This window comes from Microcaecilia unicolor, chromosome 8, assembly GCF_901765095.1.
Source record: "Microcaecilia unicolor chromosome 8, aMicUni1.1, whole genome shotgun sequence".
In the NCBI taxonomy this organism is placed as follows: Eukaryota; Metazoa; Chordata; class Amphibia; order Gymnophiona; family Siphonopidae; genus Microcaecilia; species Microcaecilia unicolor.
This window is the reverse complement of record NC_044038.1, coordinates 19,151,511-19,170,378: the sequence shown is the minus strand read 5'-3', so window position 1 is coordinate 19,170,378 and position 18,868 is coordinate 19,151,511. Positions and strand designations below refer to the sequence as shown.

Sequence of the window (18,868 nt, the reverse complement as noted above, 5' to 3'; positions counted from 1 at the left end):
ATATCTTGAAACTGATGTCACAAGTGAACATCTATCCACATGTGAATAGCAGCATTTATAGATAACATCACACACGCGTTTACAGTGGAGATCAACACTGTGCAGCGATTTCAAGCAGGCTGTGGTTTGGGCAGGATTAAATTTACAAAGGGAACATGTGCATATGGGAGAAAATCTCCGCATCATGTTTACACCAGCTCAAAAGGCACACTCACTGAAGCTACAGCTTTACAGAGGGATTAAAAGCAGTCATTCTTAATACCGTATAGTTTATTCTTTAAAAGTCGAGATGACAAAGTTAATGCAGTAAAAAAACAGCATGAACCGAATGAATCATAAAAGATAGTGACGTGAACATCATCCTGAACCTTCACAATTCTAGAATGCTCGACTTTTAAAGAATACTGTGTAGTCCCTGACGCAGCCCTGTTGGGCGAAACACGGCCAGTGTCGGGCTGATTTGTTTATTTGGTTGCCATTCAATAAATTCTTTGATAGATCTGCTTTTTTTGTCCTGCCCAGAATATAGCACTGCATTTTTTTCTAGGGGGCTATTTTGTATAGGGGCTATTTTGTGGGAGGGGCCATTTTGTTAGAGGCTGATTTGTCAAGGGCTATTTTGTCAGGGCTGTTATGTCGGGGTGCCAACACATATTTCTGAGGTTAGCAGAATGATAAAGAACACGAAACCGTGTCCCTGATCAGTAAATTTAATTACAGCTTGCTTTTAGGAAATCATAGATTTGTCAGCATTAAGTGACTTAAGATCCGTTGCCTGACACTTGACACTGAATTAGAAAGATAAAATATAGGTCAGATTGTTACTAATATGCTGGAAGGACAACTGCTGACATATTCTGATAATACAACAAATTTCCATGATTCTGCTGAACTTTCATAAGAAAGGTAACGATTAATGAGTAATGTTTTCCATATGATGCTGATAACATGTGATTGGTTCCCGAATCTAATGATGATGTGGCATTGATTGCTTACTAATAAAAAGAAGGGGGCTGAAGTGTATCTCTGAGCCAGCCCTGCAGAATCTCTGCGGTTCAAGAAGAGACTCAGGAGTTCGCTCCGCATTGGCCTTTGCTTTTATTTTTTATATATATTTTGTGTGTTTTATTTCCATTTCACTTGACCTCTTCAGGGGAATCTAGGATAAAGAACTGATAGGTTCCCTGGTGGGGGAGGGCATATCTGCGCATATCCAGCAGATAGCCAAGACCTGTCGCTTCTTCCTCTTTAACATCAGCAAAATTCACCCTTTCCTCTCTGAACACACCACCCGAACTCTCGTCCATGCTCTCATTACCTCTCGCCTGGACTACTGCAACTTACTCCTCACCGGCCTCCCACTTAGCCATCTATCCCCCCTTCAATCTGTTCAGAACTTTGCTGCACGTCTCATATTCCGCCAGAACCGATATACTCATATCACCCCTCTCCTCAGGTCACTTCACTGGCTTCCGATCAGATACCGCATTCAATTCAAGCTTCTCCTTCTTACCTACAAATGCACTCAGTCTGCTGCCCCTCACTATCTTTCTACCCTCATCTCCCCTTACGTTCCCGCCCGTAACCTCCGTTCACAGGATAAATCCCTCCTCTCAGTACCCTTCTCCACCACCGCCAACTCCAGGCTCCGCTCATTCTGCCTCGCCTCACCCTATGCTTGGAACAACCTTCCTGAACCCTTACGCCAAGCCCCCTCCCTGCCCGTCTTCAAGTCTTTGCTTAAAACCCACCTCTTCAATGCTGCGTTCGGCACCTAACCCTTACCGTTCAGTGGATCCAGACTGCCCCAATTTGACTGCCCCTATCGGACCGACCGTTCACTTGTCTATTAGATTGTAAGCTCTTTGAGCAGGGACTGTCTCTCTTTGTTAAATTGTACAGCGCTGCGTAACCCTAGTAGCGCTCTAGAAATGTTAAGTAGTAGTAGTAGTAGTAATATAAAGATCAGCCTAACCCAGAACACTTTCACCAGATCTGTGCCGTTCATTTTTCCAACGTGTATATTTGTAAAAGGCTACGCCTACGGCACACACCAGCAGACACACTCGCGCTCCTGCAAGCATTTTAGAAAAGGCTTGGCGTCAGCAGATCCTTCTCTAAACTACCACTGGAATTCAACTCGTTCTGACCTGGACATATCAATTCTGACTCTACATTCTATATAAAACGGGGCTTATTGCCTTCTGTACAAATCTCGCTCTCACATTAGTTTTTATGGGGCCCGATATTCAGACCGCGGGAGGTAGCCAGACTGCCTCCTGCGGTCGGCGCCAAGCCTGAATATTCAATGCCGGGTTGCTTCCAGTGATCAGCATTGAATATCCAGGCATATCTTGGCTGGTTTCAATTTAACCAGCCAAGCTGATATTCAGCGCTGGTCGGTTAAGTTGAAACCGGCCAAAGGTAGGCCAGCTATTTTGGTGGCTTAATTTGGCCGGCAAACTGAATAATTGGCAAACGGTTGGTTATATTGCAGGATATAACTGGCTGCTAGCCGGTTATCTCCCATTGAATATCAAGAGATAGCCAGAGAAGTGCAGTTTAACCAGCCAGGCGCCGTTCCTGGGCAGTTCATGGCTTTTAAATATCGACCGGTATGTGCACAGAGACAGACCGTGAAACTTCAGGTATCTTATCAGGCAGCGAGGACTGAATTGACAGACATTCCCATATATGGCCAAAAAATTCCCAATCTGATACATATTCTACAAGCTTCAAAGTTTAAACTCTTGTAATGAATGACCCTAAGTAAACAGACTGCGGAATCCAAGCGCTGTGCTCTGCTCAGCCATGTACCAGAGGCCAGACCCTCCTCCCTAAGCTCATGCCAGTACCTTTGGTGCTAACTCAGAGCTGTGCTGTAACACCGTGTACAGAATCTGCATGTTGTTTGGATTTCTGGCATTTGAAAGTTCGTTAAAAATCACAAACTTGACCATGGTACCCAAGTTATCCCTGTGCGCGTTCAGCAGCTCTCTGCAAACAAAGAATAGAAATATTAGCAAGTGGAGGAAATCCAGTCATCACAGATTGCACAGTTTTCTGACGTTTTATAGTACCTGCTCTCTACCACCGCAAACTAAACCATGTTGTTTGGTTGAGCACTGGGCATGTCAACATCTTTTAAAACTTACTACACGAAAGACAAAAATGTTATTATTTAGTAATTCTTTACTGACTATTCCATCTTCTATTATATTGAAGTCTGGAGAGCCAATTAAGCTAGAAGCGTCATCTAAGGTCCTTGGCTTTATGCTGGATAGCTGATTAACTCTGGAACCCCGGATAGACTGAGTAAAAGAATATTTTTTAAATTAAGACAACTTTGGGCAATTTGATCTTTCTTATTTCCCGAACATTTTCAGCTACTGATTTAAACGATAAATGTATCCCAACTTGACTATTGCAATTCTTTATATGTAATTAAAGTCTGGAATTCGTTGCCAGAGAATGTGGTAAAAGCAGTTAGCTTAGCTGGGTTTAAAAAAAGGTTTAGATAACTTCCTAAAAGAAAATCCACTGCTTATTTCTAGGATAAGCAGTATAAAATGTATTGTACAGTTTGGGGATCTTGCCAGGTACTTGTAAAACCTGGATTGACCACTGTTGGAAACAGGATGCTGGGTTTGATGGACCTTCGGGTCTGTCCCAGTGTGGCAACACTTATGTACTTATGTAGGTCTTTCATCTAAACACTATAAAAGGTTAGAATTATTGCAGAACACTGCTGCATAATTGATTTTCAGCCAGAAGAAGTTTGATCAGGCTAGCCCATTGCTCATTAAACTACATTGGTTGCCCATTCGAGCCCGAGTTTAATTTAAAACTGTTTGTTTTTTTTTAATTTTACATGGTTTCTGCCCTTTTAACTTTTCCAGTTGTGCAGAAATCTTCACGTTTTCATTCTACATTGATTTTAGGTTTCCCAACTGTTAGAAATACTCGATTTAAAAGTATTCTTGAAAGCTCTATTGTGTATCAATCTAGTAAAATTTGGAATAGTATTCTATTCAAATTCGAACAATGTCAGAATATTGCCTTTTTCATAAGACCTTGAAAACTTTTTTAATAAAGTATTTCAATTTGTGTTTAGGGGTGTATTTTTTCTTACTGGATGTTTTTTTCTGTGTTTAGATTATTATTGTAACCTGCTTAGATTCTTTGTTGATCCAAACGGAATACGAATGCTGAGAAAAGAATAGAACATGCTGAATGGTTAAAAGTCCACCGAGCATCACAAGGGATGCAGATACTTTCAAAAGCTCCGGTTTGTTTTCCTCGGAGATGTTCACTGAAGCAGTCTGGATACATACCGTTTGATAACGTATTCACCAGAAAATATACAGCGTTAGCTGTGTGTTTCAGACACTGTCAAGGGCTCCAGCTGCTCACCTGACGCACAACATGTAATGATTGAGAAGGACTTTGGGTTTCAGACGAATTTTGATCAAATTGGAAACCACTTCCATGTCCTGGGAGCCATGAGTGCTGCAGTTCATGCACACTGACATCAGCAAGTCCTGAGCGGGTCTGGTCAGCTGTAAGTTAAAAATGAACAGGACTAATCTTAGCACACGCAGAGTCTACAGCTCGCCAAAAGCACAACATGCAGAAACAAACATTTGGGAGGGTCACTCAGTCTGCACCATTTTTTCTGTTTGGAATATTGTACACTGCGCCTGAATCTCTGGCTTTGTCTTCGCCTCTCTGCAAGTGGGGATTCTTGGTGTTTGTCTCACCCTGTTTAATATTTTGAGGCAATTTTTACTTCCACCAATTCCACTGGGATTCTGATACCCATGTAGGGGAACGCACACACTGTTAGAAATTCACAAGAGGGGGTATTTAGATTAGCCTAATTAAAAGATACCTTATACTACACTGTGATTATACAGAGACATCACAACCAGACCCACACAAGGGCTGGCAGTATCTAAATCTTTATAAATAGCTTCATTTTAAATCTCTGAAGACATATTTCTTCAACAAAGCCTACAATGAGAACCTACAGCCCCACTAAACCACTTCACCAACCCATTCAGTTATGAAAGTCCATCTTCTATAAATACCCTAATAAATCCCTTCCTTCTCTTTCTTCCCGTAATTAATCTCTACACAATACTAACGATACACTGGAAAAACCATGTTAATAATACTGTGTAAGCCACTTTGAGCCTGCAAATAGGTGGGATACAAATGCAATAAATAAATAAATAAATAAATAAATAAGCCTGGAATTCTGTTGCCCATAATCCATCTGCACCTGGCATTTCTTCTACGCTTAAAATTAGTATTTCTGGAGAGGTACACAGCTGACCAAAATAAAATACTGAGGAGCTGAAGGCTATACCAGATCCCTAAGAGGAGTATGAAGATTTGAGTTGTTACCATGTGGCCCCAAATTTCCTCCGGGCCCCTGGTTTTGCTGGTGGGGGTCCCCAACCCCTGCCAGATGAAGCCTCATCCAGCGCCGGTCTCCGGTGCCACCGCGTTGCCTGCCCTGCTCTCTCTTCCCCCTCACGTCCTGCACACTCCTTTTAGTGAAATCGAGCATGCTCAGTTTCACTAAAAACAGCGTGCAGGACGTGAGGGGGCAGAGAGAGCAGGGCAGGCAACGCTGCGGTGCCGGAGACCGGCGCTGGAGAAGGCTTCAGCTGGCGGGGGTTGGGGTCCCCGCCAGCCAAGGTATTTGCTGCAGCAATGGGAGGGGTGCAGCAGGGTGGTGGGAGGGGGAAGAGGCAGGGCGGCAGGGGGAGGTGGCGGCAGACCAAAGTGTGCCCCCCTCACCTCGAGGTCTGGCCACACCCCTGGTTGTTACCATCTACTGAAAAGAGATAACCTTACTTGTTTGGGCTGATGTACTATGGATAAGGAGAAACAAAAAAAACCAACTTGGCAATGAGTTTGTAAGATTCTTGAAATCCCCTGCTATTGACTAGATGGGACTGGAAAAAGAACTCAGATATGAATGGAAGTAACTCTAACTCATCATCTCAAACCACCCAGAAAAACACCATGATCCCCGGAGGAAACCCTCTTACCTTAGGGTTCTGCAGCCACATCTCAAGCCTCTGCACAGCCATCAGACGCACTTCCTCATAGCCACAGGTAGCTGTCAGAAGCCGGAGAAGATTCCTGGACACGTTGTCCATGGGTTGACGGCGGTTCAGCTGATCTCGCAGCATGTCCAAAACGTATTCCTCCACACTCTCTGCCAGGTCGTCGTACCTGTACAGAAACGTAATGACCTAAACTCTCTACAACTATCAACACCCCATCTCACTTGTAATACAGAAAAGAAGTATACATTAGGGAAGCAGTTCCCAAACTGTGTGCCGCAGCGAACCCTCAGGGGTGCCGTGGCAAATCCTGACCTCCCTCCCACCACCCACAATCCAGCATCGCTCCCTACTTTCCCCTTCCGCAAGTCTGGAATCTGCCGCTTTCTCCTTCTTCCCACGCCGCAGCCGCAGCGCTTGCAGCTTACATTTTCGGGCCGTCTGCGATTCACACAGGCACTGCGGGGCCTTCCCTCTGCCGCGTCCGGCCCTTATAACAGAAAGCTGCATCAGAGAGGGCTGGATGAGGCAGAAGGAAGGCATCGGAGTGCCTGTGTGAGTTGCAGACGGCCCACAAATGTAAGCTGCAAGCACTGGAGCGGTGGCGAGGGAAGGAGAAGGAAGTGGCAGCGATCCTGGACCTGCGGAAAAGAAGGTAGAGACTAGAGAGCGATGCTGGATTATGGGAAGGCAGAGGTGTGCTGGATTTATGGGAGGAGATGGGCTGAACGGAAGAGAGAGATGTGCTGAACTATCTGGGAGGAGGGGGTCTGCAGGGAATGGAGAGGTGTGCTGGACTTTCTGGGAGGAGAGGTGTGCTGAAGTGAGAGGAGGGACTTGCAGGGAAAGGGAAACCTATATGGTGGAGGGAGGTGGAGACCTATGTGGCTGAGGGGTGTGTGTGGAGGCCTACGTGGCTGGAGGGGGTGCGGAGACCTATATGGCCGGGGGGGGGGGGGGGGGGGGGGGGATGCCGTGCAAAATTGCTCAGACACTAACACCCTCATGATCTGTTAGCTGTTAGCACCATACTAGCGCCGGCGTTTGCTACCGCCCCATGATTAGAGCCCTCTTTGTGCAAGTAGCATGCAAATGCATGCTAAACAGGGCTCAGCGCATTCATTCCCAATGATCAGCGACCAGCTCCGTGCTGGCGTTAGGGTTTGCCAATCATTAGGGAGTAATGGTGAGCCCTGTCCAGCCCCCCCCAACTCCCCCCCCCCCCCAGCGTTGTCTGAGCAATCCCTGGTGGTCCAGCGTAAGGACAGCCCCCTCCCAGCCCCCCTACCTTAGTTGGAGGAGGGACGCAGCCTGCCTCCCTCCTCTTGGTTGACGACACAGCAAAATGGCGGCTCCCAGTGCATCCTGGGATGGGCAGGGCTACAGACCATGTAAGGGACCAACCAAGAGGAAGGAGGCAGGCTGCCCCCCAAAATTGGTCCCTGGTGGTCTAGTGGCCGCTGGACCTCCCCCCTCCCCCCCCCCCCCCGTCGCTCGCTGGGTGGGAGGCTGGAAGGGGGTTTTGCCGGCGGCCACTAGACCACCAGGGACCAATTCTTTTTTTTTTTTGGGGGGGGGTGGGGGGGTGGGGGGGGTTGGAGACCCACCGGATCTCCAGCCCTCCCTGAACCTGGGAGGGGGGGCGGGGGGGTGGGATCGTCGGGGGGACCGGAGGTCCACCGGACCTCCAGCCCCCGTTGCTCAGGCCTTGGGGCAGGGTGTTTCACAGGTTTGGGCTTTTGACAGCCCAGACCTGTCAAACAAGTGCGGGAGGATTGTGCTGAGCACATGCTCAGGCAAAATTCGCCCACACTTCTACCCTATTATCAGAGATAATTGCGCTGCTTACATTTGAATGCATTATCTCTGATCATCGGTGCAGTAAAGCCCCGCGCTGCTCCAGCGCTATTTTAGAGCGCTGTTGGGAACAGCGCGGGGCTTTTGATCATGAGGGCCTAAGGGTGCCGTGAACCGAAAAAGTTTGGGAACCACTGCATTAGCCCTCATAAGTTAGTGTAGCTGAAGGACGGAAGACACAGATAAACCAACACCAGATTCTCTCAGCCAAGGCCAAGTTACAGAACAGACTGGAGACAATTCTATACCACTCCAGCCCTTCCCTCAACCAGCAGAGGACCAAAGCAAGGCATGGTGTCATGGCATCGGGAAGCAACTACCAGCTGATGAACTCCCATCTTCACTTTCTCTACATAAAGTACATGTATTGCTCATAGTGTCCTCCAGAGGCCACAATTTGAGCAAGTACCTGTATTAGAGTCTAATCATCTCCACTTCAGACTCTCATCGGAGCCCTGCTTCATTAAAGTGGTTTCTGACATACCTGGGCATCAGCTGCCCCTCTTGCTCTGGGCTTAGTTTCTCCTCGGCTATCAGCACTTCAGTCTGGCTATCTTCTTCTTCAGTCATGGAGGGGTGGGGGCTGCTCCCTGCTCAAAGGCAAAACAAATCAGCTGAAGTGAGGCAGGAGTGCTGTGCTGTGAGTTAGGCAAAGGGAAAGGACAGAGTGGGTTCTCTTGCCTCAACCCCAGTCTGTACCAAACAGTACTAGATTGGGCTACCTAGGACAGATAAAATCCTTGCTGTAGATTTCATTTTATTCCAATACTCCCCTTTCAGCGACCCTGCATGCACTGTTACCGGGAACCAACGTGGCATGTGATCAGCAAGCTTGTTGATATTGCATCTTTCATGGACTATCTTTCCAGCAAAGCCTTATAGTTCCTAAACTAACCTTTTCAATGGCCAAACACCGTTTTACGGGCTTGATTTCCTTGATTCATGTGTTTAACTTCAGCCACTACACCATGACTCTCGAGTAGTGTAAAGTGATTAAAAAAAATCGAAGGATAACAAAAATCCTCAGAGACTGGTAAAAAATACGTGGCATTATTCTGCACTGAGGGAACCTCAAAGTTTAAAGACTAATGAAATCAAGTGGAGAACAATTCTACTACTATAAATCTTTTCTATAGCGCTACCAGTCGTACGCAGCGCTTCACAATTGAACATGAAGAAAAGACAGTCCCTGCTCAAAAGAGCTTACAATATAAAGTATGTCCTAACAGTTACCTGCACATAGCATATATGTCTGCAAATACTCATATACGTGCCTGGAAAATTCTGCCTAAGTGATAATCTGTCAATACACTGTATCTTACATAGGGTGAAATTAGGACTTAACTGCTAAATTTTTCTTTAAATCTCACCAGACCAGTCTGGAACGTATGGGTATTTTGTTCATCAACCAGCTGATGGAGCTAAAGAATACAGAATTGTCTACTCTGCCCATTAAGGGCACTGTGCAGGTGCTGTAGATCACTATTTCATTAAAGTAATGGAGTTCTCTAAAGCTGGGAGGTAAATCCTAATTTCTCCTTCCTTAGTTTTTTTTTTGTTCACCAAACCAGAATGTGCATTTGCATATAGCCCCAGGCCCAAGGGTTTGCTGCTGATCAATAAACACAACACCCACACATTCTGGACTGGTCTGGTGAGGAAGCTAAGGGTATATGCGTATATTGTTTGTCACCATATTTTATTTTTGTCATTTTATTGTTGTGTGTTTTGTACTTGCCTTGAACTATAGGGAAGGTAATAGATTGAAAATTAATTCACTTTTCAGTTTATCATGCTAATGAGCTCTGTTCCAGCATCAGGTCCACTCAACTTTAAAGTGCTTTGCCTCCATCATCATGTCTTCCCCCGCCTTCCTCCCTCCACTCATCTCCCCAAACACAAAGAAAGGATCATCTTACCAGCACTAAGATCCCCTCCACTGCGGCACGCCTCCCCTTGCAACAGCATGGTCTTTGGAGGCATCTTTGTGCTGAATGCTGTCTGGATGTTATCAACAAACGTCTTACAGTGAGGGCTGTCCACCCATATCCTCTCCCCAAGCGAGTCTTCTATGTACACCTGCAGGAAGGGCCAGCATACAGACATGAAAGCAAGAGAGGAAGGAGACAAGAAAGAGAAAACCAATCCCAAAGACATGAGCAGGGAAGGAAGCGAAAATAAAAACGATCAAGAAATATTGACACATCATTAAATTATTTTTAACTGTCTGTCCTTGTTGTTTAACAAACATTTATACCCCTTTCTCTTTCATCAGACATAACTGAACCCAGGTTACAGTGTTGTTCCTTGAAGCTGAGATTTACCTTTACAAAGATCTCTGGCCAGTTCTCATCCTCCTCATAAGCTGCCATCAGAAGATTACACGTCAAAACGGACACCAGGCTGTTCCCCTTCGCTTTGAAGTTAATCGAGGCATCCCGACGTAGGAGGCTGCACAGGGCCTGTAAGAAATATTAGGAGCACAATAAGGCATGGTGCAGAATCCTCACCCAACCACACTACAAGGCCTGGTGGGCTCTAGCACAGACTGCTGCAAGTCCTACAACACAGTGGTCTACAGCTGGCAGCATGGAATCCAAAAGCAAATCCTGAAATCTCAAAACATAACTAGTGGCTATTAAAAACTAATAATAATTGGGATATGGGTTGTTAGGGGGATTTGGGGTTTGAGCATATTTTGCTATGCCAGGGTTTTATTTTGCGTTATGCCTAAGGATGGTATAATTTTGACATAGTTTGGCACACATTAACAGTGTATCCAGGGAATTCATATAAACATTAAACCAAAAAAGGAGATGGGGAAAACCCTGGGGAACTCCATAAGGCGGTTGTCAAGCAAATGATGAATCAGTATCCTGATAACACAGTACGATCTATTTGTTAGAAAATAGTTAAACTAGTTAAAAACAGAAATTTCTCTGATGCATGGACCCTGTTAGAAGAAAATTAGACACCGCTCCTCTCACCTCAATAACACCCTCAGTTGCAAATATGTTGGGCTTAATTTTAGCCAGGTACATCAGACTCAAGTACAACGTGGAATCTGGTTTCGCTCGGTACATTTTCAACTGCTTCACGGCACCACAGAGGACACCCTCGATTCTGTCATCATCTCCTTCGGCCTCTGCAGTTTCAATGTCGTCCAGAAGCGCAGCAGGGAGAACTGACAAAGGAAAAAAGGCCAGGGTGAACATCAGCTGTCTAAGCTAATGGTTTAACCACCCCAGAGGTGTCTGCAACTAAAACCAGTAAGGGTAAATTAGGCCTTACCTGTTAATTTGCATTCCTTTAGTCCCTCCGGATCGGCCCAGATCTCAGTCTCCACCTGCTGGAAGGCGTGCACAACCCATCAGTCACATTCTGGGTCGGTCCGGAGGGACGCTAAGGAAGGACAGAATTATTGTTAATTCCCTAACCCAGTGTTAAATGTCCACAATGAGCTCTACCCCACCCAACTGGGCAAAAGATGAGAGAAGTGGGAAGTGGACCAATGACTTCAGAGACTGGGACGGTGGAGTCAAAGAAATTTTATTAGACTCAACACAGATCCGTGTTTCGGCCAAAGGCCTGCCTCAGGAGTCTCTGTAATATATTTTGGCTCCACAAACAGAGCTGCAAGACGTGTCATTGGGATTTCTAAATGACAAGGTCTTTTTCAAGACCCACTTACCTCTCAGTGTCATCTATTTTGACCACATATTACAGAGACTCCTAAGACAGGCCTGTGGCTGAAACACAGATCTGTGTTGAGTCTGTAATAAAATTGCTTTGTTTGACTCCAGTCTCTGAAGTCATTGGTCCACTTCCCACTCCTTTTTTTGTACTATTGTTCTGCTGTATTTTGCTGTTCATCTGCCTTGGTGGATTACCTGTTCTGGTTTTATTCCAAAGATGAGAGACCCAACAAATCGTAGTTTCTTTTTTATGGGGCAGAATGGGAAGAGCCAAACAATTTGGAACGTCTCTCTATTTCTTGGAAGACAATAGTTATCAGCTGGAATAAGTTACAAAAGATTCAACTTCATTTCCAGCATGGTACCGGGAACTTAGGAAATATGCCAAGCTATTTAAATTTTAGTCAAAACAAAAACAGATCTCCATGAGAAGCCCTGAATGTATTGTAACTTTGTAAACCATAAAAAAAAATTCACCCTGCTCCTTAAAGCAAGTCACTGACATTACCTTCTATCGGGACAACTGAGGGCTCTTTTATAGAGGGCGAAATTGCTCGTTTTTCTGCGACAGCAGCCTCTGCTAGACGCCCTAGGGCACTCAGTGGCGGAGTAGAGGAGAGTTTGGGACGTTTCGTGAGCCCAGACAGCCCTGCTGTGCTGGACAATGAAGTTGTAGCCTCACGTTTGCGTTCAGATGGCAACCCAGCTGGAGCTGGCTTCAGAAGAGTAGCTGGTGCTTTGGACTCATTAGTCTGTCCCTTCGAGCCCAATGCAATGAAATCTCCTGGAGGAGGGTGACCTATGCAGAAAAACAAAGATAACAGATCAATGTGCTGTACAGAGACAAAATGCAGAACACAAACCATTATTACCTACTAAACACATATAACAGTTTCTTTCCTTAACCAAGTCATGCTCTCTAGGAATGCCTCTTTTCACCGTAGCTAAAGGAATGTGCTTTGTAAAACTATGAACACACTTTAAGGGAGCAGAAAATCCACTTGGGAAGATTCAGCCATTCTGGTCACATAAACTCTGTTTTCACTCATGTAGTTCCCAACTAAACTTTCAAAAATTAACTCCTCAAAAGACTACCCCCCCCCCCCCCAATAAAATTATTGCTTTTCAGTAGTAACTCAAGACAAGCTACATGAAGGTACAATATTTCCAGGTTCCATGAGGGCTTACAAGCTAAGGGGGCCAATATTCAGACTGCAGGAAGTAACTGGGCTGCCTCCCACTGTCAGCGCTGAGCCCGGATAATCAATGGCGGGCAGTTTCCAGTGACCAGCATTGAATATCGGGTTTATTTTTGGCTGGTTCGAACTTAACTGGCCAAGTCAATATTTATCACTGGCCAGTTAAGTTTGAACTGACCAATGATATTCCAGGTATTCACATGGTCATAATGACAAGACATAACTGGCTATCAGCTAGGCGCTAATCGGCAATATTCAGCAGTAGACAGCTGGCTGTCTCCTGCTGAATATCGTCAGCTAGCCAGCTAAGTATCATTTAACCAGCCAAGTGCTGCTCTTGGCTAATTAAATTATTTAAAATATCGGGGGGCGGGGGGGGGGGGGGGGGAATAAGTCTGTACCTGAAGGAACAAAAGGATGAGTTTTGCTTCGGTCTTCACTGAGGAAGATCTGGAAGAGATATCGATGCCAGAAAAGATATTCAAAGCTGATGAGTCAGAGAAACTGAATGAAATCTCTATAAACCTGGAAGATGTAATGGTGCAATCTGACAAACTGAGGAGTAGCAAATCGCCTGCACTGGATGGTATTCATCCCAGCGTACTGACAGAATTGAAAAATGAACTTGCAGAACTACTGCTAGTAATATGTAATTTATCTTTAAAATCAAGCATGGTACTGTAGGAGTATTTACCTGAGATCTCACCTTTGCTGGTCTTGGCCTATACAGCCATTATGATAACAATATGGATTTTACAGCTTTTGGCCTGTATGCATCAGTAACCAGCTTTGTCAAAGGATCATTATTGCTGAGCATAGCAAGATGACTTCATCCAAGGACATATTCTGTGTTGCAAACTAGCCAGTTATCTCCTGGGAAGATTGGAAGAGAGAGACACACATGGCTCCAGGAGTATGTGATCAGACAGGGAGGTTTGCATGCCTTCGATAAGTTTCATGGCTAGAACAAAGGCTTGCTTCTTGACCATGAAGCTGGCTGGACATTATTACACCATCTGTGATTGGTCCACAAGTATCATCTGACCCTAGGATACCAAAAGTTTGGACTGAAGAGGAGAAGGAGAAGGGAGAAGACCGGAAGAATTGCAGGTGGATAGAAGGCTCGAAAAGAGCCAAAGACAACACTGTCTTTTGTATGTGCGGCTCCAGGGAAGCAAAAAATATGCACATCAACTGGCCACACAGATACTGGTGGCTAGCAAACTGGTGCGGCATGGAAGCAACAGACTTTGCCGAGACTACGGGTGATTCTACGGAAACTGGACTATATTCAGCTGATGTCCAAGCTAGCAACAATGCGACAAGGTCACCTGATATTTTACCATCATGTGTGGGATCCATACATTGAGTGGTCGGCGCAGCCCGATCCTACCTTGCCAATTAATTAGGGGGGGAGGTGGGAAGGGGGAAACACATGGGGGTTAAAGCTTAACAAAAGTTGTTGTTTTTTAATTATTTATTTATAATTTCACTTTATACATCTTATCAAAGAGCATACAGAAATAGGAAATAATCAAATCATAATCAAGATTCTTGTCCCAATTAAGAAAACATAATAAAGTCATCGTCCACTAAACAGGAAATCCTTAATATGAACCAAGTTACAAATATGTATTTAACTATATAAAATTAAACATCAAAACAATACATTCTCAATCTATCATACAGTGTCCATATGAGTATCTAAACCTTCACTACTGCATTCTCAACTACCTTAGAAATCAAAAAGTCCTCGAGTTGTTTTGGATCAAAAAATTGGTAACTATGTTGTTGATAAAGGAAACAACAAATGCAAGGAAATTTAAGGGTGAATGTTGCACCCAAATTTAAAGTTCTTTGACGAAGTGCCAAAAAGGCCTTTCGTCTATACTGGGTCTCTCTTGCGAGATCCGGAAAAATTCTAACTTTAGAGCCAAAAAACATCGAGTCTAAATAACTTCAATACCATTTCCCTATCTATCTCAAGTGCAAATGTTACCACTGCTGTTGTCCTTTGGGTAACTATCTCCAATGAGGATTCTAAAAAGGACGTCAAGTTCAATCCTCCCTCCTTAATTCCAGGGTCAGCGCCATCTTGGTTCACATTGCTTAACAAAAGTTTTAATACTTGCAGCTGGAAATATTTATGCTGTATGTTTGCAGTTATATTTATAGTCAATAAATATAAATAAACAAAAAAAAAAAAAAAGAAAAGAGCCCGAGACTGATTTTCCTAAACACCAGTGAACTGCAAACCTTGCAACAAATTCACAAGGTTAGCTCACCTACAGTTTACGGCCTTACTTATGACTGTGTAATCTGTGTCCAGAATACAGATCTCGGATTTTATTCCTGGACTGAGAGACTCGCTGAGGCTTCAGCTTGAGTCTAAGAGAAGGAATCCGCTTCTTTACCATTGGAAGTCTGCCACAGACTGCAGGGTGACATACTAGGATTTACTACCTATGGTCATGGGGATAATTAGTCCTTGGCTTTTGTCTGAGACAGATAGGTTGTATGTCACGACTTAAGGTCTATGAATTTAGCTGCTAACTGTATTCTGCATAAGACGTGTGAAATGAGCTCTCATAATAATCATTAGGATATCAGTATTGTGATTGGTTATGTAATCACTCATTTAGTTAGTCCATTAGGATAATCATATTTCATTATCTATTTTTGGTGATAATCTATTTTTATAGCAAGTTATTTTGTATTTGGCTTGGCATTTTGCTTCAGAATTATTCATATATATATTTTTCCAGCAACTAACTAGTCATTGGGCTACAGAGGTACGCTTCCCCTAGAGACGAGTCCAGAATAATTGCTATTTAGTAATGTTCTGACAGCTAAGTACCTCTGATTACCTACAGTACCAGAAGATTGGAGTGTGGCCAATGTAATGCCGATTTATAAAAAAGGTTCCAGAGGTGATCCTGGAAATTATAGACCGGTGAGCTTGACGTCGGTGCCGGGCAAAATGGTACAGACTGTTATAAAGAACAAAACTACAGAGCATATTCAAAAGAAGGAATTAATGAGACAAAGCCAACATGGATTTAGTGAAGGGAAATCTTGACTCACCAAACTATTACATTTGTTTGAAGGGGTGAACAAACATGTGGCTAAAGACGAGCCAGTCAATATTGTGTATCTGGATTTTCAAAAGGCATTTGACAAAATTCTTCACGAAAGATTCCAGAGGAAATTGGAGAGTCATGGGATAGGAGGCAGTGGTCTATTGTGGATTAAAAACTGGTTAAAAGATAGAAAACAGAGAGTAGAGTTAAATGGTCAGTATTCTCAATGGAGAAGGGTAGATATTCCCCAGAGGTTCTGTGCTGGGACCGCTGCTTTTTAACATATTTATAAATGATCTAGAGATGGGAGTAACTAGTGAGATAATTAAATCTGCTGATGACACAAAGTTATTCAAAGTTGTTAAATCAAAACAGGATTTAACAAGACACAAGAGGATATGAGACTGGGAGACTGGGCGTCCAAATGGCAGATGACGTTTAATATGAGCAAGTGCAAAGTGATGCATGTGGGAAAGAGGAACCCGAACTATAGCTACATAATGCAAGGTTCCACATTAGGAGTCACCGACCAGGAAAGGAATCTAGGTGTCAACGTTGATGATACACTGAAACCCTCTGCTCAGTGTGCGGTGGCAGTGACTAAGAAAGCAAATCGAATGATAGATATTATTAAGAAAGGAATAGAAAACAAAAATGAGGATGTTATAATGCCTTTGTAACACTCCATGGTGCGACCTCACCTCAAATATTGTGTGCAATTCTAATCACCACATCTGAAAAAAAAGATATAGTGGAATTTGAAAAGGTACAGAGAAAGGCAACAAGAATGATAAAGGGGATGAGGAAAGGCTAAAGTGGCCAGGGCTCTTCAGCTTGGAGAAAAGACAGTGGAGGGGAGATATGATAAAGATCTTTCAAATAATTAAAAGACTAGGGGGCACGCAATGAAGCTACAAAATAGTAAATTTAAAACAAATCTGAGAAAATATTTCTTCACTAAATGTGTAATTAAATTCTGGAATTCTTTGCCACATGTCGTAAAAGCAGTTAGCTTAGCAGGGTTTAAAAAAAAGTTTGGCTAGCTTCATAAAAGTAACCAGAAACTCGATCAGATCATCACGCTCTTATTTAAGACTCCGCCACCCGAGTTGCAAAGGACTGAAATACAAATCAGTTCATGGATCCAGCTTCTCATATATAAGTACACAACTCTGGAATGCACTCCCAAAAACCGTGTAAACTACATACGACCACCTCAACTTCCGGAAATCACTAAAGACTTACCTGTTCGAAAAGGCATATCCTAAGGACCCAACTTAATTACCTGAATCCAGTAACTCAAATTTGTTATGAACTTAATAAACTTTATATAACTTCCATCTCTATGTTTCCCTAATGTGTCCGTACATATCTATTTAAAATAACATCACTCTATATTTGTTTCTTCACTGGAGGAGGTTTTCGCCCCACGGTGCTATGTAAGCCACATTGAGCCTGCAAATAGGTGGGAAAATGTGGGGTACAAATGTAACAAATAAATAAATGTATTTATTTGTAGCATTTGTATCCCACATTTTCCCAACAATTTGCAGGCTCAATGTGTCGTACATTTGCCGTAAGTCCATAAACCATTATTAAAATGGACTTGGGGCAAATCCACCTCTAAAATGTATTTGTACTGTATTGTGATCTTGCCAGGTACTTGTACCCTGGCAACAGGATGCCGGGCTTGATGGACCTTCAGACTGTCCCAGTATGGCTGTACTTATGTTCTTAAAAGAATGAATGAGACTCTCCCCATGGACACAAGGATCAGACATCAAAGACACAGGAAGCCAAACAGCCGTCACAACAGACACAACCAGTAGCCCTTCTCGAGGTTTTAGAAGCTAAAAATACATCCCCCTAACTTCAGATTACAATACTACACCTGCACATTCCTGACACAGAAAACGTTTAATTATTCACCAGATGTCTTAGCCGCAGTACTCGGCCGCCGCACCGTGGCCGGCTTCGGACGATTCATCCTGCTCCAGCTCTTCAAATACAGTTACCAAGAGAGAAGCAAAATCCTTAAGGCAGAGATGGGCCCCGGGTCCATGTAATCCTGCAGGACGTGAGAGAACTCCCTGAACAAAGCTCAGGGGCTGGCTCGGAGCTCCCACCCACCACGGCCTCTTTCTTCCCAGGACATCAGGGGATCTGAAGAACGGAGCTCCCGACCCATTCGCACCGATCCCCGCTGCTTCCTAGAGGGCCCCAAACCGCCGTGTAACAGCGGCGCAGGCCATTGGTTCTCTGTGTCATCCAAGGAGGCGCCGCGGGATGACGTAAAAAAGTTGAAGCCAACTTGGTCGGTCGCCGTTTCCCCATTCCCGAATCCCCGCGCGCAGCCGTCATCTAGTACACTCAAAACAAAGGCAAGCAAACGTTCTTCTCGTTCTTTATGGTTCTCTGTCATCCAAGGAGGCGCCGCGGGATGACGTAAAAAAGTTGAAGCCAACTTGGTCGGTCGCCGTTTCCCCATTCCCGAATCCCCGCGCGCAGCCGTCATCTAGTACACTCAAAACAAAGGCAAGCAAACCTATGAGCTGCTGCTTCCCACGTTTTCTGTCATCCAAGGAGGCGCCGCGGGATGACGTAAAAACGTTGAAGCCAACTTGGTCGGTCGCCGTTTCCCCATTCCCGAATCCCCGCGCGCAGCCGTCATCTAGTACACTCAAAACAAAGGCAAGCAAACCTATGAGCTGCTGCTTCCCACGTTCTTCTCGTTCTTTATGGTTCTCTGTCATCCAAGGAGGCGCCGCGGGATGACGTAAAAAAGTTGAAGCCAACTTGGTCGGTCGCCGTTTCCCCATTCCCGAATCCCCGCGCGCAGCCGTCATCTAGTACACTCAAAACAAAGGCAAGCAAACCTATGAGCTGCTGCTTCCCACGTTCTTCTCGTTCTTTATGGTTCTCAGTCATCCAAGGAGGCGCCGCGGGATGACGTAAAA

General features: G+C 44.5%; 1 protein-coding gene across 1 annotated transcript in view; it reads right to left on the bottom strand.

Moving 5' to 3' along the window:
* Positions 1 to 18,136, bottom strand: part of INTS1 (integrator complex subunit 1) — an 84,459-nt gene extending 66,323 nt beyond the window's left edge. Inside the window, exons 1-9 of the mRNA XM_030211312.1 lie at positions 17,841 to 18,136; positions 12,141 to 12,431; positions 10,925 to 11,121; positions 10,262 to 10,399; positions 9,857 to 10,016; positions 8,422 to 8,527; positions 6,063 to 6,249; positions 4,414 to 4,559; positions 2,856 to 2,997 (exon numbers count right to left, since the gene is read on the bottom strand). Of these exons, the coding sequence (XP_030067172.1) occupies positions 2,856 to 2,997; positions 4,414 to 4,559; positions 6,063 to 6,249; positions 8,422 to 8,527; positions 9,857 to 10,016; positions 10,262 to 10,399; positions 10,925 to 11,121; positions 12,141 to 12,431; positions 17,841 to 17,898 (1,425 nt within the window). The 5' untranslated portion in view covers positions 17,899 to 18,136. The remainder of the gene's footprint in view (positions 1 to 2,855; positions 2,998 to 4,413; positions 4,560 to 6,062; positions 6,250 to 8,421; positions 8,528 to 9,856; positions 10,017 to 10,261; positions 10,400 to 10,924; positions 11,122 to 12,140; positions 12,432 to 17,840) is intronic.
* Between the last annotated feature and the right edge of the window lie 732 nt (positions 18,137 to 18,868).